The sequence below is a fragment of the Melitaea cinxia genome, chromosome 2 (genome assembly GCF_905220565.1).
Source record: "Melitaea cinxia chromosome 2, ilMelCinx1.1, whole genome shotgun sequence".
Lineage (NCBI taxonomy): Eukaryota > Metazoa > Arthropoda > Insecta > Lepidoptera > Nymphalidae > Melitaea > Melitaea cinxia.
Genome location: NC_059395.1, coordinates 20,280,263 through 20,301,629, shown reverse-complemented (window position 1 = coordinate 20,301,629; position 21,367 = coordinate 20,280,263). Strand labels below are relative to the sequence as shown.

The 21,367-nt window shown below is 38.3% G+C and overlaps 3 protein-coding genes across 3 annotated transcripts in view; 2 read left to right on the top strand and 1 right to left on the bottom strand.

Moving 5' to 3' along the window:
* The first annotated feature begins 80 nt into the window (after positions 1-80).
* Positions 81-5,255, top strand: LOC123662686. Its single transcript, XM_045597489.1, has one exon. The coding sequence runs from the start codon at positions 81-83 to the stop codon at positions 5,253-5,255; it is 5,175 nt and encodes a 1,724-aa protein (XP_045453445.1).
* Positions 5,256-5,782: 527 nt separating this feature from the next.
* Positions 5,783-8,375, bottom strand: LOC123662678 (E3 SUMO-protein ligase ZBED1-like). Its single transcript, XM_045597485.1, has 2 exons — positions 6,458-8,375; positions 5,783-5,850 (listed from the first exon to the last, which is right to left on the bottom strand). The coding sequence occupies exons 1-2, from the start codon at positions 8,373-8,375 to the stop codon at positions 5,783-5,785; spliced, it is 1,986 nt and encodes a 661-aa protein (XP_045453441.1).
* A 1,920-nt stretch (positions 8,376-10,295) lies between these two features.
* The window catches only part of LOC123662667 (histone-lysine N-methyltransferase 2D), a 47,228-nt gene continuing 36,156 nt past the window's right edge, over positions 10,296-21,367 (top strand). The window contains exons 1-2 of the mRNA XM_045597475.1: positions 10,296-10,335; positions 13,520-15,135. Coding sequence (XP_045453431.1) covers positions 10,296-10,335; positions 13,520-15,135 — 1,656 coding nt within the window. The remainder of the gene's footprint in view (positions 10,336-13,519; positions 15,136-21,367) is intronic.

Here is a 21,367-nt window from a genome sequence, read left to right as displayed (position 1 = left end):
AAGAAAAATAAATATATTCACGTCGACGCATCAATATTTACAAGTTTTATTGTGAGGATTTCGACTGTTACGTGTAAAATATGGCCACGGAAACCGAACAAGCACTCAGTATACTGGAAAATACAGCCCTACTATTGAAGAAAACACAGCTCAATTTATCAAAATGCCCCAAACAACGACTGGCTAAAGTGGGCTACTTACAAACCAGAATTAAAACAATTGAAGAATACTGGATGATTTTCAAAGAAGCCCATAAAAAATTATTGACCTGTACCACTCGTGAGGAGCGTGAATTGCTGCCATATTTCGAGAATGAGGAATTTTTTATACAAGAAGATTTGTACTTGTGTATGTTGGGAGACTTGAAAGACATGTTGGCGGCAGTCGAGTCTGCCAAAAGTAAACAATCGCCACCAGAAGACCTGCAAAATAAGAAAGTTCACCTCCCGGCTATACATTTACCTCTGTTTTCGGGCGAGTACGAACTCTGGCCTAGTTTTAAAGATTTATTTTCATCACTCGTCCACAACTGCACGACACTAAGCGACGTCGAAAAACTCCATTACCTAAAAACCAGTGTGGCAGGTGAAGCAGCAACTTTATTGAAGCACATTACAGTAACAAGCGCTAACTACATTCAAGCATGGGGAACGCTGAACCATCGATATGGGAACAAGCGTCTAATAGTGAACGCATTGTTGAAGCGACTTTTTGCCCAGAAGAAATGTACCAGCCAAGCCGCAACCCAACTGAAATCTCTACTCGACACCACCAACGAAGTATTACAGAGTTTAGAAAATCTGGAGGTGTCGACGGATTCTTGGGATCCAGTAATTATATTTCTGGTTGCACAGAAGTTGGACCCAGAATCCCAGAAAGAGTGGGAACAAAATTCCTACTCAGAGAATTCCCAGGACTTGTCGACTTGGAGGGATCTGCGCAAGTTTTTGGAGGCAAAATTCAGGACATTGGAATTAGTCAACCCCCCCACTACTACGAAGCTTGCCAAGGAACGAGTCCTTCACGTTACAGCCACGGAAAGACCAAAGCAAAGAAGTTGTACTTTATGTACAGATGCGCACACGTTATGCCATTGTAACGTATTCACCAAGATGTCACCAAACGAACGTAGAGAACATGTCAAAACAAACAAGCTCTGTTTCAATTGCCTCGGAGTTGGACATTCGGTGTTTAGGTGCCGTTTGCCAACATCATGCCGTATATGTAAGAGACGTCACCACACTCTTCTACATCTACCTAACTACGGGGAGGCATCGGCTTCTCATGTTGTAGCTAATCAACCGATGTCATCCAATCAAGCAAATGTAGAAGAAGGGGAAGTTAAAGCAATGGTTGCGTCACACTATCACGCAGGGCGGAAACAGACAATTTCACTATTAGCCACTGCAATAGTAATTTTAAAGAATGAACGTAGACACACTACTGCATTGAAGGCGCTAATAGACTCAGGATCTCAAGCATGTTTTATAAGTGAAAAGGCAACTCAGATCCTGAAACTACACAAGACAGCAGTAGATCTTATCGTGTCTGGACTTGAGTCCACGAAGGTTAGAGTCAGGCATGAAGTAAATGTAAATGTATTATCACGATGGAACAATTTCATTTTACCTATTAAAGCCTACGTGATGAAGAAGCCCTTGACCTCTAACATACATTCAGGCACAATAATAAGAAGAGATTGGCCGCACCTTGCTGGCATTCAACTGGCAGACGAAACATTTTCCGCCTCCTGTAACATCGATCTGCTGTTGGGTGTCAATGAGTATGCAAACATTATGAAGAAGGGATTGATCAAAGGTCCACCAGGTACACCATGCGCACAAGATACATACCTGGGATGGATCCTTATGGGTGGAATTGACATCAATGTCAGGAAGCATGAATCCTTAACGGTCATGAAACAAGAAGTTGATATAGAAGATTTACTGAAAACAATATGGGAAGTTGATGAAGATACGAAAAGAAATTTAACACAAAGGGAACAGTTATGTGAAGATATATACACTAAGACACAGAAGCGAGATGAATGTGGAAGATATGTTGTCAAATTACCATTCAACACTGAAGAACCTAAATCAACAGAAGGAAATACGAGAGATATAGCAATGAAAAGACTAATGCAATTAGAAAGAAGGTTCAATCAAAATAAAGAATTAAAGCACGAATACAAGAAGGTAATTGAAGATTACATAGATCTAAAACATATCGAAGAAATACCTACAGAAGAAATAAATAATAAATCAGTCTACTTACCTCACCACGCCATGATCCGTAATGATAAAGAAACCACGAAGACTCGTGTCGTATTTGACGCTTCGTGCAAGGGCTCCAACGGTGTCTCTCTCAATGACGAACTGTTGACAGGTCCTGTACTGCAAGACGATCTGAGAAACCTGATAATGAGGTGGAGAACTCACGCCGTTTGCTTTGTTGCTGATATCCAGAAAATGTACCGTATGATATGGGTTGACCGAGAAGACGCAGATTATCAAAGAATTTTGTGGAGAAACGACCAATCTGAAGAAGTCAAAGACTACCGATTGTTGACTGTTACGTTTGGAACAGCTTCTGCTCCCTATCTCGCCGTAAGAACCCTTATGAAGTTAGCAGAAGATGAAGGCGACCGGTATCCCGAAGCTGCTAAGATATTGCGTGAAGATTTTTACGTAGATGATGCAATGTCTGGAAGTGACAGTCTGCAACAAGCAATAAAGAATAGTCAAGATCTTAGAGCGCTTCTTCATTTGGGTGGATTCGAACTAAAGAAATGGTCATCCAACAGCCGAGAATTCTTGGAAACAGTTGATCCTGGCGATAGATCGTCTAATTCTAATCTGGAATTGAAGATTGATGGAATAATAAAGGCACTTGGCGTACAATGGAATTTAGGAAAAGACAGATTCGAGTACAATTTAAACTTACCTTCAATCAGTGAAGTGATCACGAAGCGAAGCATTCTGTCTGACATCCAAAAGTTGTTTGACCCACTCGGCTGGATTGCGCCTAGCATCGTTCTGACAAAGATATTAATGCAAGAACTATGGCTTGAAAGAATAAACTGGGACGATGCATTGAATTCTAAAATAGCCAGCAGGTGGATCACATTGCGATCTGATCTTGAACATGTGAATGGAATCTACATAGAAAGATGGGTAGGTACGACGTGCGCCAACAGAGAGTCTATAGAACTCCATGGATTCAGCGATGCATCCATCAAAGCATATAGCGCTGTAGTATATTGCAGAGTGACTTACCCAGACGGTACGAACAAAACGACGCTCATCGCAGCAAGAACAAGAGTAGCTCCATTGAAAACAATATCCTTACCTCGTTTGGAGCTCTGCGGCGCGTTGATACTCTCAAGATTGCTTAAGCAAGTTGGTCAAGCAATGAGAATACCTGCAACTCAAATTTATGCTTGGACAGATTCGTCCATTGTCCTGTCGTGGTCATTTGGAGATCCAAACAACTGGAAGGTGTTTGTAGCAAACAGAGTTGTTGAGGTTACAACAAATGTATCCTGCAGTCAGTGGCATCACGTCCAAACTCAAGATAATCCAGCTGATGTTGGTTCCAGGGGGATGTTAGTAGAAAATCTGAAAAAGTGTGAATTATGGTGGCATGGGCCAGACTGGTTACAACAATCGAAGATACAGTTCACTAAACCAAACATTATGCAAACAGAAATTGAAAGGAAAAATAATAAAATACAAAATTTAAAAATAACTTACGACAGAAATGAACAAGAGAAGAGACTACTTACACAATTTGAAGAATTTGATACACTATTAGAGCTACTTAGAACAATCACATACTGCCGAAGATTCCTGAAACAAAAAACATTAAAGGACAGAATAGATAGCAAAATCACAACTGAAGAACTACACGTATCGATGCAGACCTGTATAAAAAGAGCACAAGAAGAAGAATTTACAGAAGATATAAAATCGTTAAAAACAAAAAGGAGAGTTAAGAAAACAAGCAAACTAAAAGCACTAGATCCTTACCTTGACGAAGATGGAATCCTGAAGGTGGGCGGTCGGCTCAGGAACTCTGAACTGGCTAATGAAGTGAAGCACCCAATCATTTTGGGTCATGCAAGTAGACTTACCTATTTAGTGGTCGCAGAAGCACATTTGAAGACGCTGCATGGAGGAGTGCAATTGATGCTCACTTACCTGCGATCGAAATACTGGATACTCCGCGCGAAGTCCCTAGTAAAGCAGTGTATCCATCGATGCTTGATATGTGCTAAACAAGGGGCTAGGGTAAAAACACAATTGATGGGAGACTTACCAAGTTTTCGGGTAAAACCAGCTCGGCCATTCCTTAACTCCGGTGTCGACTTTGCGGGACCAATTCAAATTTTACTAAAAAAGGGCAGAGGAGCTCAAACTGGCAAGGCGTACATAGCTATTTTTGTATGTATGTCCACGAAGGCGATCCACTTGGAGTTAGTTGGTGATCTGACTTCGGCTGCATTCATTGGTGCCTTTAAACGATTTTGCGCACGAAGAGGCAGATGCACAAACTTGTGGAGTGATCAGGGAAGAAATTTTGTTGGTGCTAACAAGGAGCTGGTTGAAGCCTGGAGGGAAGCTCGCCTACAATTTGATGGAGAAATTAGTGAATTACTTGCTAATGATGGAACACAATGGCACTTCATCCCGGCCTACTCCCCAAATTTTGGAAATTTATGGGAGACTGGTGTGAAGTCTATTAAGCACCATCTACGAAGAATCCTTAACACTAACCTTACCTATGAAGAGCTTACAACGGTTCTCTGTGGAATTGAAGCGTGCTTGAACTCGAGACCGCTGTGCCCGCAGGAGGACAGCACGTTAGAACCACTAACTCCGGGTCATTTTTTGATAACTGAAGCCCCTGTAACCGTGCCTGATGTGAACCTGAAAGACGCTAAAATAAGCAACCTGACACGTTGGCAATACACGCAAAAACTGCTGAATGACTTCTGGTCAAGATGGCAAAAAGAATACTTGACGCGGCTGCAACAAAGACCGAAATGGTTAAAACGCGAAGAAGAATTCAAGATAGGAGACATTGTCCTCATAAAACAGGACAATTTGCCACCAGGAAAGTGGCTTATGGGACGAATAACCGACAAGCATCCTGGCCCTGACGGTCTTACCAGAGTCTATAGTGTAAAGAGTGGTGATAATATAACAAAGCGATGCGTAACCAAACTATGTGCGTTGCCCATCGAAATAGATTAGTGCTATATAGTTGTTAACATTTATTATTTTACTATTGTTCTTTGGATAAATTCTTTCTGACCGCACCACCGATACCTTAATGATTGTTGTAGAAGCAAACTCAAAACATGTGATTACCTATAAGTTTTGTTAATTTTACTTATTTTGAAAGGACTTCAGTAGTCCTTTGGTGGGCGGCTTATGGTTATTCTGTTTTGCAATTGTAAACCTTATAACATAGTCTCAATAAACTTTAACTACGATTAAACAGTTGCCAATATACATTTATGAAGACCAGACGTGTTTCTCTTACCGATCCGCCGGCACAAGCCAAACTAAACCTTACGACGTTACCACCGAGAGTACGGGTTTTTAGGGCATTTTTACGCAAAAAGTTATAAAAAGGCTGAAAAAAAAATCATTCCAACATATTTTTAGTGCCAAGTTATGAAAGCTATGTACTTTTTCGTAATTCGTAATACTTTTACGCATTTCGTAATATAATCAGGGTAATTGAATGCATTTTTGAATTTCCCTATTCTACTATTCTATTCTGTATTAGCTTTAGCTAGTATTATTGACGACGCGCTTACGACTACCGCGAAGGGTTTGACCGCTGCACCAATTATAATGTTGTTTCAATTTAATATCAATAACGAAAACAAAAAATTTCACGTACGAAAATTAACAACCCATTTACTTTGTATTGAGTTAGATAAATAATAATTATTATTATTTATTTATTTCAGATTTACATCCATAAATTTATTAACAAAATTTAAAACTTACATGCTTTTAAGTTAGTACGACACACTGTAACACTACTTGGGTTTTTGTGAAGCTGATAAAACCAAACTGTGTACAAAAAGCGTAACACGACATTTGCTTCTTTACTTTAGCGGTTTTTTACTCTGTAACAAATTTCAAAGACAACATAGAACGTAATACAAGTTATCTGTCTATATAGTAGTGATGGACATTAAAAAAAAACATCGATGTTTTTTTCGATTGAATGCATCGGATTGTTGCATCGATGTAATATCGATGTATCAAAAAATACATCGATGTTTTCTATACATCGATTGTTTTTCTATAAGTTAAATATGTATGTGGTTTAGAAATAAAAAGCAAGCATCTATTAAAAAAACTTTATTACCTTTACATTTATTTTTAATACATATCCCAATAGTTTTTATCTATACTTTGTAAAAACAAAATTTTACCCAATCTTTTACCCTTTAATCTATTCCTTTGTTGAGTCATTACCTGCGCCGCTTGTGAAAACAGTCTCTCTGATGGCACTGATGTGCCCACCATTGTTAGATATTTAAAGGCAATTTTATGCAATATTGGAAACTGTATTTTGTAGTCTTTCCAAATTTCTAGAGGATTGTCGTTAAGTCTTCCAACAGGACTTGTCAGGTAAACTGAAAGTTCATCCGACAAGCTATCTTCAGATTTATTACTCTTCCAATTGCGATGTACCAGTTTGTAATGATCACTCCATAATGAAAATGTCTCTTCACTTTTATCAGACTTATCAGAGTCTGACTCGATTTCTTCAATTTGACGCAAATGAATCTTCATTAAATCTTTGATTTTCGATACAGCATTGCTACAAGCTATTGCATCGTTAAAGTGAATTTTTTTAAAACGTGGGTCTAAAATGGTTGCTATAGCAAGAGGAGTTACATGTTCAATGGAACCCATTCTTTTCGTAATTTCTTGCAGAGCCAGTTTTTGCACTTCTCGTGCCACAGGTTCTTCTGCGACAACTGCTGAAGTAATTTTGGAAAATATGCAGCGGACTAAAGGTATAATTTTGCTGGTTGTGCAATATTTATCTGCAGAAATTTCTTTTGTGGCTACCTCCAAAGGCCGCAATATCAGGAGGACGGATGAGGCAATGGATATTTCTGAACTGCTGAGCATTGGGGGTGCGGTGGCGTGTCGAAAAAGAATATCATTTATGACACTCCGCAGTTCTAAAAATCTTTGTACCATGTAGTAAGTACTATTCCAGCGCGTCGGTACGCTTTGTATAAGTTTAGTCTCAGTAGAAGTAGCTTTGCGCAATTCGTCACTAGCAACGCAACTTTGTTTGAACCAGGTCACGATTGCTTTAATTTTAGTAACAATTTTTTGCCACTCAGTACATGCCATTGTGCCCTCAGCCACCAAATTTAACGTATGAGCCAAACATGGAATGTGTTTCTTCTTACCAAACGTCAATTCTACAGCTTTCACCATATTGGCAGCATTATCGGTTACAACAGCCGTCACATTATCTTTTTTAATGCCCCATTCTGCACAAGTTTTAAAAAGCATTTCAGAAATATATTGTGACGTATGTCTTTCATCGAGTTCGTACACGCCGAGAGTAACTGAAATGAGTTCAATTTCTATTCCAAAATGAGCAGTTACGCCTATAAAACTTTTCATATTTAATGTATCAGACCAAATATCTGTCGTCAAGGTTAAGTCTTCTATCGAAGACAATTTCTTTTTAAAAGTTTCTGAAACAACCTCATATTTATTATCCAACCATCGTCTTAGACTTGTTCTACTTGGTATTTTATATTGAGGAGCAACTGCTTTCATAAGATTTTTGAAACCTTCATTCTCGACTATTGAGAAAGGCTGGTAATCTTTACAAATCATATATAACAAACAATTGTTAACTTTTCTTGTTTTCATGCCGGATTCTGAATAAGAGGAGATTTCTTGAAAACTGGTCTTGATAGATTTTTGACGTTTTATAGGGATTACTTCAGAGTCAGAATCTAAAGCTTTAACCAACGGTTTTGACGTACTTTGAGAACTACTCGTCGAAGAAATAACGGTTTTGGAATCAGATTGAACTGATTTAAGTTCATCAACAATACCAATGCAAGGTGTCGCATTGGAACTTGAAGCAGCTGGCTCTAGAACTGATTGCGTGATACTTTCCTTCTCCGATGTAGTCCTTTGAAATGGAAAAATTTCAATGTAAGCAGCCCTGTGGACATTGCGAACATGCCCAAATAAGTTTGTTGTATTTCCAGAACACTTGATAACTTTTTGACATAACTTACATTTAGATTTATTGTCATCAATTCTGTCGTAAAAATTCCAGACTAAGCTTTTCTTTTTAGGCGCCATTATATTCTGAAATAGATAAACGAGGAATGTATTTTCAAGTAAAAAAAAATATCGATAACGTGATATCGATAACATGGAATCACTAGTGATATGTTTCGTTATTAACTTCGGTTTATCTAATAAAAATGTATTGATTACCGTAAGTATCATTTGTACGATAAATGATTACTCCCTTTAAAATAATAAATTGGACATTTACATGATTACTTAGATTAGACAGATTAATATGAAAAATATTTTTATATTTCTAACCTAGAAGACTAAAACGCGATGTAATGTTTTACTTAAATAGGTACGACATTAAGCACGAAATACAATTAAAGTATTAGTTACGGAATTTTTGTTTAATTTACAATCATGCTTTTACGGAAATCTCGAAAATTGTTACTTATATATTATTTAGGTGCACACACTTACCTTTGTTTACTTGTCCAACGTATTCACAGACTTATTATGATATGATAGTAATATTAATATTACATATAACGTGTTTTCAGTTTAACACTTGACACAGCAAATTTTAAAATGAATTCTGAATCAAGCTGAGTAGGTAATTAATTAATACAAAAATTATATGATTTTTGAAGCCAAAGACTGCAACTGTAAGTAAGAGAGAGAGACGGCGGGTGAATTCAGTCATTCAGTCGGCCATTTGCATTTATATTTTTTATAGGTTGCTTGCACTGACTTCTATAATATTGGCTGCTTTTTCAACCAGTAATATCCCTTTTACACGAAACACCTTGCGAGTGCTAAATAATGTAATTGGAAAAGACAAAAAAATGTGGGAGAAGAAGTGAAAAAAATTAGGTTTGATTGTTTGCCTTTTCGATGCATCGAAAAAAAGACATCGATGTATACTCGATGTTTAAAACTTAACAATACATCGGTTTGATTCGATGCATCGTTACTATACATCGAGTATTTTTAAAACATCGATGTATATCGTCCACTCCTACTATATAGTCTAGTGTCATAATTTGCGTTACGGTTGGTGGTCGTGTGTTTGTGCGTTAATCGATAGTGGTTCTTTTATATTAAGTTTTTTTATAATTTAATAATGTATTAAGCAAATCATTAATACTTCATGTGAATCCATTGTACTGATCGTAAAAGTTTTAGAGTGATTTTATAAAGTTTTTACGTGTGATCGAGCGTAGATCTAAACTCCGGTTAATTTCTGAAAACACGACAGTGAGTGGTTTTTGTCGTTCATTCATCATTGCAGTCGTAAATACTTAAAGTAGATTAGAGTTAATACGACGGTTAAATGACGCTACTGTGATTAGAACCGTGTGGGTATCAATCTCGTAGCTCGTTGAGGACACAGATGGATATTTAATAGGTAAGGATGAAGTTTTGCGAAGCATGGCGGAGTGGAATGCGCCGGCGAGTGATGGCGGCTATTGTTGTTAAAAGCATTGCTGCGGACTCATATCCGCGATCTGTTTATTTGTAATTGTTGTGTACGGACGCAGCGCAACAGTTAGACTGGCGCGCTGAGCCGCGGGGTCAACGACGCTGCTCCGTTACTTCGTCTAACCATACACAGAATCCTATTAGAAATTGTTTTTTTTTATCAGTTAATATAGATAAATCTACATACCGAGCCTTAATGATAAACAATGACAATATACTTCCATAGTTTTTTTTTTATAATGTTTTAGTATTTCGATTGTACTTATTTTTGCTTTGCTACATTGTAGTGCATATGTTGTAAGAATACTATTAAACAAGCAAAATTGAAATTGTATCATAGTTCTATGTAATATATTTACAATATTACAGTTAAGTTTGACAGTAGTTAAAATGTAAAAGTGATGCTTTCTATTTTGTCTTTGCATATTATTTTGTTGACAAGCGCTTAATGTGTTTTCATTTGCAATTCACATCAGTTGCTTTGCCGGGCCGCCGCACAAGATGATGGTGGAAACCATCCTCGAGTCCTCTCAGGACTTTGGTAAGTAAACATTATGTAATGACACATTAATGTAACAAAAATTCATTTATTCATTCACCTATTGTGATCATTTTAACAAATGATGTAAAAATCTAATATATAAAATTCTTGTGTCACAGTTTTCGTTGCCATACTCCTCCGAAACGGCTTGACCGATTTTGATGAAATTTTTTGTGCTTATCCGGTATCTATGAGAATCGGCCAACATCTATTTTTCATCCCCCTAAATGTTAGGGGTAGTCCACCCCTAATTTTTTTTTTATTATTTTTAGACAAAATTTTTAATTTCTATTTTTTTATGATACAACATTAAAAAATACATACAACCCTAAATTTACAACCCTCTACCATCAACCCCTATTTTTAATAGCGTTTAGCGGCAAGACAACGATTGCCGGGTCAGCTAGTTAATTATATAATTAGACATGTTCTTTTTGTTTGATATCAATTGTAAATTTTGAAAAGACAATGACCAGTACATTGATCTATGCATGTTGTTAAAACATTCTAATAAGTATAGTCTTGGGTTTTGATTAATTTAAATAAAATATATACACAAGTCAAAGTCAAAGTTTACACTTCATTTAAAATTGTGTGGTAACTCGTATGTCTGTATTAATGTTTTAAAGGGAAAATATTTGCTCTTATTTGTTAAACTCAAACCACTACAACAATTATACAACTCAACAATATCTCTTTTATCATATGTTATCAGAAATATACATTTTTATGAAGTAATAGCTAAATAAAAACCTATTAATTATTACAACTCCGTCTTAATAAACCATAGTAGTACAAGAAAATTCTAAACTTTATAAATCCTAAAAAATATACGCTTCAGCCTGTAATATCCCACTACTGGGCGTAGGCCTCTTTCCCCATGTAGGAGAAGGATCAGAGCTTAATCCACCACGCGAGAGCTTAATGCTCCATTGCGGGTTGGTGGATATATTCCCTACTATGAGTAACAATTTCTATCAGGTGTACACGATAACCACCTAAAAAATATGCATTATATAAATAGCTTTGTGATATCACATTAACCAACAATAGTCGGGCCACTCACAAACAAATGTTCAACAGTTCAAGACACATATGCTACAGCAGTACTCATTATGAATCTGTCAAGATACAACTACCAACACAATTACATAATAAGTGGCCTATAATCATATACCCAATGGATGGATTGGATTCCTGAGTATACACAGACTCCATCCTTCTCCTATATGGGGAAAGAGGCCTATGCCCAGTAGTGGGATATTACAGGCTGTAGCGTATAAATAACTATTTGACTAGGCTTCAAAAGCACTTTCAATTTGTCATTTAATAATATTAAAACTGTGTTTTTTTTAAATCCCATAATTAAAATTTGAAAATAACAGATATACAGCTTTATAGCTAAAAAGTTTATTTGTTCAAATGTACAAATCTGAGTCTCTACTGGTTTGATTTGAAATTTTATTTTTGTTGGCTAGCCCATTTACTGAGAAAAGCTTTAAAATATCTTTTCCATAAATATAATGCATGAAGAACTGCAGGGTAACTTATTTATATGTAAATTGGGATGCAACCGATAGAGCAAAAGCTGTGACCGCTGCCTCAACCCGATATCAAATTAAAATTATTTAATAACAGAAATCTACTATGTTGTAACCTTTTAAATTAATAAAATTTTCAATTAATTAATTTTCAAGTAGTAGTTAATAAGTTTCCTATAATATATAAACATTTCAATGTTCACAATCAATTGAATATAACAATCAAGAGACACTTTGTTCTAAAATACTTATTAAAGCCACTTTGTAATGTGTTATCATTTTACAGTGAAACTAGCTGTATCTTGCATTTTTAAATGTGTCAATTTGAAGTTAAACTTATTATAATTGTGTTTGCTCGCAAACGAAAAAAAACCGACTTCAATTACATCGACGAGTAAGACAACGTAGATCGACGAAAAAATAGTCAAGTAACTATGCGTTATCAAAGATTACTCAAAAAGTAGTTATCAGATCTCGATAAAATTTATATGTGACCACATGATAAACATCAGCTTTCGATTAAATTAAAAATTATCAAAATCGGTACACCCAGTAAAAGGTTATTGCAGATTTTCAAGAGTTTCCCTCGATTTCTCTGGGATCCCATCATCAGATCTTGGTTTCCTTATCATGGTACCAAACTAGGAATATCCCCTTTCCAACAAAAAAAAGAATTATCAAAATCGGTACATCCAGTAGAAAGTTATGCGGTATAATACAACGTAGGTCGACGAAAAAAGCGTCAAGTAAAAACGCATTATTAGATATAACTCGAAAAGTAGTTGTTAGATCTCAAATAAATTTAAATGGGACCAATTGACACACACCACCTTTCGATTAAAACAAAATTTGTCGAAATCGGTCCACCCGGTCAAAAGTTCTGATGTAACATACATAAAAAAAAAAAATACAGTCGAATTGAGAACCTCCTCCTTTTTTGGAAGTCGGTTAAAAAGATAATTATTGATAGCCTTGCTCAGTAGATGGGCTATCTAACACAAAAAGAATTTTTTAACTTGAACCATTAGCTCTGGAAATGAGTATGTTCATACAAACAAACAAACGTTTCAGCTGTATAATATTAGTATAGATAATATGTAATTGTAAAACCACCATTCGTTAGGAATAAGTAGGACTACAATATAGTTATAAAATGTTATTGTCGTAATACTCTCCAGCTGTTCCTATCATTGACAATTAAAGAGTTTTCTTCACTGTCAGTAATTGATATTTGTTTGGGTATAATTCAATTAAACTTGACCCCGGCTCTTTTTGTGGTACTACTTTTTGCGATTGTCCAATTACTCCAATTGTACTACTTGAATTACTTCCTACTCAGATAAATTATCTGTTAATGATATGTTAAGTATCTGTATAAATATTATGAACAGTTATAATTGAGTGTAAGAAGCGAACATTATATTTAAAATTAATATTACTAAAACAAAATAGGTCTCTGTGGTAACAGACAAACAGATGATGTACTGGTCATTGAACTTATGAATAACGTATTACTTTATTCCAGGACATTTGATTAGGTTAGCTTTAAATTACGTGGCAACATTGATGTAGAAACAATGATACACACTGTAGTTTGTCGGTTGTCTGTACTTCTATTTACAAGATGAATAAACTAAACGCAGGCATGTCGAACGGCGCCCTACCACAATGGAAGCGCGAGCTTCTTCAAAGACGTGCAGCGCGCGCCCGGCCGCCTGCGCCCCCCGCGCCGCCCGCCCCGCCCCCGCCGCCGCCCGCCGACGACGACGACGAGGAGCTCCGCTACGGGCCCGGCATCGTCAAGAGGCTCAAGTCGCGCTACCTGAGCCTGGCGCTGCGCGAGGCCCCGCGCCGCCGGCCTTCGGTCCTGCGCCGCGCCGCCTCGCTCGAGCACCTGCTGGACGAGCGGCCGCCGCCCGCGCCCCGCCCGCACGCGCGCCCCGCCCGCCCCGTGTCGCTCGCGGCGCCGACCTACGCCGCGCTGTCCGCGCCGCCGCCCCGCCGCGACCTAGTGAAGCGCGCCCGCTCCGTGGACGCACTCAGCCGCCTCGACTCCCGCGAGGACGCTCCTGCACACGTCCCGCTGCAGCCGCCCCCGCAACCGCCGCCGCCCCCGCCCTCGCCGCCGCCGCCCGCGCCCCGCACGGCGCGCCCCCCGCGCCGTCCGACACCGCTGTTGCGCGAGACCGAGCGACCGCCCGCCGACGTCGTCCGCTCGACGCTCAGGAAGTTCGAGTCCGCTCCGCCGCGGAGGACGGCGCCGGCCGCGCGCGTGTCCGCCGTCCTCCGCGGCCTCGAAGCTCTGCCGCGCAGCTCCACGCCGGAGCCCCGGGGCCGGTCGCCGAGCCCGGCGGCCGCCGACCTGTCCGCCATCGACGAGCCCGAGGGGGCCGCCGCGTCGACTCCGTGCGAAACCAAGCAGGTCTCGCAGGCCGCACTGGAGGGCATAGCTCGCGCGGGCTCCACGGTGCGCTACTCTTTCGAAGCGCCCAGGCGCGGTTCTCACCTGCCGCCCGTGTCGGCCACCAACCCGGTCCTGCTGGGGAGGTCGCGCCTGTCCGCTTCCCCCCGCCGCGTCGGCGTGATCCGCCCGATGCTGGCGCCCGCGCTCGACCGATCGGTCTCTTCCCCGACGCCCGCTCTGGACGACACCGACGAAAAGGATGACGTCCAACGAATCGCTTCGCCGCTGCCCTACGATAACGATAATTCGACTAAAAAAGATCCGCCGCCCTCCGCTCTTGTCGAACCAATAGTTCGATCGACGCCCGAGGAGAGCGCCCCGATCGTCCCGCAGACCAATGGAAATTCTGTCGCACAAATTATCCGCGAACTGACTCCGGAGCCGGAAGCGAAGCCGCCGGCGCCCGCCCCGGCAGACACGCCAAAGATTCCACCCGCAAAAACTCTCATGAATGGTCACGCAACTCCGCCGAAGCCGGTCGACGTCAAAGTCAAAGGAACGTACTCGAAAATCGGCGCCGCCGGTATAGAGCGCGCCTGGACCGGCGCCGAAGAGAAGAAGACCAGCGTCGTGGTGAAGGACAAGAAGGAGAACGGCGAGACGAAGAGCGTGGTGGCGCCGTGGGCCCGGGGGGGTGAAGCGGGGGTGGGCAGCCCGGCGACGGGCCGCAAGCCGCGCGCCCCCCCACCCTCGTCCACCTCCGTCGTGTTCAACTTCTCAAACCGGAAGGAAGTGCCCGACTACATCGAGAACGACGGGATCATACTACGCGCCAACCGCCGGAACAGATTCAAGGTGAGTTGATTAGTAGTTAGTAGGCTATAGTTCGTGTCGTGTTACGATATCAATATTTACAATACCAAAGATTAGATAAGATGAAAGAGAAAACGTTCTCAGAAGTCGTTTAAAACCATAAACTTTCGTCTTGATATCTCGTTTTTGAACAAAGACGATAATTTCTAATGTAAAGCATTTCTCGACGTAGAGCTCAAAATAGAAGAAACGCGTAACCAATCATTAAACATATATTTATCCGCATCCAAGTAGCAGACTGTTTTTTTTTTTTTAATTATTATATTACTCAAAAATAATGCGTAAATAGTACTCATAAAACTAGTCCAAGATACCATATACCCAGTACTAGAATAATAGTTTTACTTGCTGAACTGGTGACACTTTCTTATCTAAGCGCTCGAGGGTATAACGTGTAGAGACAGTAGGCCACGGCCGCTCGCTTCCAAACTCGGCCCACCAGCACCATCGCCGACTCGTAAAAATCAATCAATTGCGCAATTCGAAGTATGCAAATATTATAATATTTTCTACGGTGAAAGTGCGGGCCACGTGCGGGTCGGAGAAACCGATGCGTACGGCGACTGCGGTCGAACCGATGCCACTCTCGATTTCGATAATAGTGTGGAAAGTGACCGCCGCGCTGAATACAAACGCGGAATCGATATACCGAAAAACGTCGCCGAGATGTTTATCGGACCATTATGCAATATTACTGCGTCTAGCGGATCCTCGGTCCGCATTCTAATCACACCTAACATCGTTCTAATCGCAGACAAATGGCTTTCGTCCCTCGCATACTATTTGCATATATTCGATTTTCTTCAAATATAAAATGAAACTACCCTCGAAGACCTCGGTTCGATATCTTAACAAAAGAAAATCTATTATTAAAAATACCTAACATCGTTCTAATCGCAGACAAATGGCTTTCGTCCCTCGCATACTATTTGCATATATTCGATTTTCTTCAAATATAAAATGAAACTACCCTCGAAGACCTCGGTTCGATATCTTAACAAAAAAAAACTATTATTAAAATCATTCCACGGCGTTAAATACAGAATAAAAATGGATCTTAAAATCCCATTTCAAAGTGGATTAAAAATATCTCATTAGAGATGAGCTAATTGACGCTCGGTAGCGGAACCTTTTCCCAGCGGTTTGCGTCAGTGAGCCAAGCGTCCACGGTTGATCGAATAATAATTACGCGTTACATTGAGAGCTGTCTTGAGCTGTCTTTGAACTTGGTGCACGGTCGCAACTAATTGTGTACCGTTAAAAAAACTTTCGCGGCATCGGATTCGTTATCAAATTACAGACGAATACAATACGTTTAAAGATTTGATATCGCGTTCTGCCTTGAATACTTTTGCTATAATTATTTGATTTCATATTTTAAATTATTTTCATAACTTTTTCATATAATCTCAAACTCTCAATCTTTTATGCATATACAATTAAATCTATTCCGACTGCCTTCTACACCTTTGTCCCGTTAGAATTTGTTCAGCTGCGTCGAAGCGCCAAAACTTAATGTTTGTTGAAGCTCTTAATTAAACAAATATTGTTATTTTAAAAGAATTCATCATTATATATCATTATATAAACATTATATAAAACGAAAAAATAATAGTCAATAATAATAGATAGTAAATGAATAGTCAAGAAGAGTAAGAAGGCAGGTGTTTGTTGCGAGATGAACACGTCGTTCTCGTGACGTTTACTTCCTAACTCGAACTGGTCGCACTGGTTTCTGAGAACCGAGACTTGTTCAATACATTTCTTTTAACTCACAAATAATGCCTTCCTTTCATTGTCAGTCGTGTGTTTTCGTTTCAAGTTCATTTAAATAAGCATGGGATTTAAAAAGGAATTGAAAAGAAGGATTTAAGCTTACGAGGAAGTGGAGAGTTATAAATATAATTCGTTGGATTTTCTTTTTGCGTCCAAATAGAAGCCAACACAATGTCCAATATAGGTATACATTTAATCTTATATATAAAATTCTCGTGTCACAATGTTAGTTACAATACTCCTCCGAAACGGCTGGACGGATTTTTATGAAATTGTGCATATCGGGTAGGTCTGAGAATCGGCTAACATCTATTTTTCATACCCCTAAGTTATAAGGAGGGGGATGAAGGGGGATAATAACATACATGGCAAAATAGCAAAACAACGTTTGCGGGCTCAGCTGGTAATGCATATTGTAAAGTTTTATAGAAAGTCGTCATCATTCCATGTAATGTACGAACTTTTATAGGTACCATAGACAATATTTACTTTTTTATATTAGTGGTCATTGATAATTCACTACCACTATGCGTCGTTTCTTTAATTTATAGTTCAGTATTAACCATCGATTAAAAACCCGTTCGAAATTTTTAAATCGGATCAGCGGTTCCGTGAATTACTCTGTAAACAAACGATTCGAACACCTTTCTAGTTTTATTGGCGGTCAACTTGATGCTATTTAAGGTTCTGGTATTTGGAGAGTGAAATTTTTTGACTACAGTAGATACAAATCGAAGTGCAGAAGTTACTTTGACATCGGTTGATTGTTTTAACTGCGTATTCTTCTTCTTGTCTTGATACGTATAACGTGTACGTTGGCATGTCCATCTAAAAACAATTTAAATAAACAGACAGATAAAAATTACAAAAAAAAATTGGCTCAACATCGACTACGAAAGAAAATATCTTTTAAAACTATTTCAATATATCGTTTAATGTCAATGTGATTGACTAGCCCGTTGGCGCTATTTGTAGTTGCCCTTTTTTCCTGCTCTGCAGGTCGCGGGGTCAATTTCCGACTGAGTATGTGTGTTATATCTGTAGTTATACCTATATGTAATGTTTCTATGTATATTTATCACCTATAATACAAGCATTAAGTTGCTTACCGTAGGAACAGACGACCCGGTGTTTATATTATAAGTCTCTAATTATATCTGTTAGTTTTTTCGAGATCCCTATATTTTAAACTATTGCAGGGCCGACTCGAAAGACGTAAGACTGACGTAAAGTTTGGTAAATATCCATTACTACCTACAAATCATATTAGTTAGGTCTACGTATAGGTTAATACCAACATTAATATCTGGTAGAACGTTAGACTTGCTCCAGTAATTGCCACTCGATTACGAACAATACTCAAATGTCATTTCAAGGCAATATATCAATTGTAAATCTTAATTTACCGTCTACAGCTCGCTAGGTGTGTGTCGTGGTTTCGTCTGCGCCTAAGTTTATTGGATTTAGTTGATTTATACTATTTGTGTACTATTTTATTTAATTGATAATAAAACAAGATATAATCTGTTGAGTAGTACTTAAAACCACAGTCTACCACTTACTAGCCGACCTTAAGGTGTTCAAGAATGTGTGTTGAGGGCAGATTTACAAATAAAAAAATCAATAAAGTTGAAGCTAGGTTTGTAGCTTAATACAAGTACGGGTAACGCACATTGAGCAATATGATTGTTTTGCTAATTAGTAACCTCTTTAATTTAGCTGATTTATTACGAAATTGTTATTTTTTTTATGCAGATTTCTAATGAAATTGATATTTGTTTGCTACGAATGACGTCAAATGACGTCTGTACTTCTGCCTATATATACTCAAAATAATCTTAATAAATTTAGTGTTAGATCGACTTTCATTGGGTTTGGTTTCCCTCATAACCTTCCCTCACATGTCGTCTCTCACTCAACCATAGACTGTACCATACACATAATTTATAATTGTTTCTCGCAAAAGAAAAAAAAAACGACTTCAATTACATCGACAAGTAATACAACGTAAGTTGACGAAAAAATAGTCAAGTAAATGCGCGTTATCGAACATAACTCAAAAAGTAGTCGTCAACTTCAATAAAAATTAAAAATGACACTATTATACAAGTATCAGCTTTCGATCAAAACAAGAATCATCAAAATCGGTATACCCAGTGAAACGTTATGCGGTATAACACAACGTAGCTCGACTTAGAAATAGTCATGTAAATACACATTATTAGATATAACTCGAAAAGTACTTGTTAGATGTTAATTAAATTTAAATGGGAACACATGACACGAACGAACCAACCTTTCGATTATAAAAAATACAATCCTTATTTTTTTGAAAGTCGGCTACTAAATACATAACCTATCAGATATAACAAACATACATTCGTCAATATAAGCTCTCAGTCATATGATAGTAGATAAGATAACCTTTAATTAATGATATAGCAATTAACACGTTTTATGTTTTGTTTTTTTTTTTGGTCAATTAAAATCGATATATAACTTAGAGCTTAGCATTGAAACTATATATATATATATAGGTAACTTAAAATCGAGAGCAGAAAATACGTCAATATTACAGAAGGTCAGAGTTAAATAATAAGGCTCTCAAGCAGTGCTGTGTCCCTGTTGTGAGTACGGTAGCCAGATCTACTAGAGAAGGTCACGGGTAAAGCCAGATATCCATCTACAATCAGACGGGCCTTAGGTACGCTTGGTTGTCAATGCCAACTCAATAAACATGAATGGAATACAGACGTGCGAAGCCGTACATCGAGATAACTAAAGTAATAGTAATAGAAATAAAAATATATTATTACATACTACTTATACTGATAAAGTGGCTAAGTATGCAACCATAGCCTTTAACAGTCCACTGCTGGACATAGGCCTCCCCCTAATATTTGCCTCTCCGTCCGGTCCTGCGGCTTCCCGCTGTCTTCTTAAGGTCGTCAGTCCACCTGGTAAGAAACTTAACACATTAATCGATGTATTATGCAATTTATTGATTGTATTGTGCAGTAAAGAGCTAATAAATAAATAAACCAATAATATTGATAATTGCAGTGGCTTGTTAGCAGTCAGTGGCGATAAGCCTCGCAATTATTAATAGCGTATTTGATTTATAATTGACTGAGACTTGACTCGAGTGACTCAAGGGCTAGCAGGGATCGAAAGAAATTGATTATGATTTTTAGTCGGAAACTTATCATTTCCTCCGTTATTAATAGCATTAATTTTAACATTTTGCTAATCTTTCATTTATTAAAATATTTGTCCGAGAGTAGAAACTAAATGTGTATGACGAAGATAATTTACAGAATCAACAAATGTTCTGTAACAAACGTCAGCTTAATGTTAAAGCAAATCTTTTTTTTTCTCATTGGTATTTTTGCGTCATTCATCAATTATTTACAATTTATTCATGTAATGACAATATATTATAGCAAAGTTCTCAAAAAAAATAAACTTCATGACATCTTCGTAATTATCGACAAATTGGTGCTTTGTTGAATTTTCCTTCATACAATCTATGGAGGTTCAAAACAGGAAAAATGGGATATATTAGTTCTAAAAATTCTCGATTTATCTTAAGACTACGGCGCTCAATTCGACCGTATATATTATTTGTATGTGTGTTCGCGGATAACATCGTCGTTTATAAACCGATTTTGGTGATTTTTTTTTTGTTGGAAAGGAGATATCCCAAGGGTGGTACAATGATAAGGTAACCAGAATCCGATGATGGTATCCCAGAGAAGTCGAGAGGAATCTTCGAAAATCGTAGTTGGGACTAGTGCGTTTGTTAATTTTTTTCGTCTACTTACTTTATATTACTTGTCGATGTAATTGAAATCAATTATATTAACAAATATAGATAAACATTATAAAGTTCACTGTTTAAATCTGTTTTGTTGACTTCAAAATTCAAGACTAGGCTACAATTAAGTCTTATGTAGATTGGTGTAATACTGTTAGATACTTTAGATTATTATTTAAAATCTTAAACAAACCTTTTTCGTCCATAACCAGACTTTCCGTAATACTAAATTACTAGTGAAGCTGATTCAGTACATGGAATCATTTTTTCCTACATTGTAAGACCCGTCTATTTCATATAAATCAAATAAAATTTCGGACATAATAATTACATTATCGCAAACCGTGCCAGCAGAGAATGCTCCGAGTTACATCTCTCGCTAGAGAACCGTTAGCGCAGTACTAAATGAGTTAACATGATCGCCTGCCGGCCTGAAGTAACGGCTTCCGTGCTAGGCTGGTCTAATATCGCTTACTTTTTGTCATTACTTCTCACAATTCCAATCAAGATCTATGAAGCTATCAATGTATTTTACCCACTAAAAATTTACGTCATTATAACGAATAACTGATGACGTCATAAGGACTTAAAAATGCAGAAATACCAACTAGTATCCAGAAT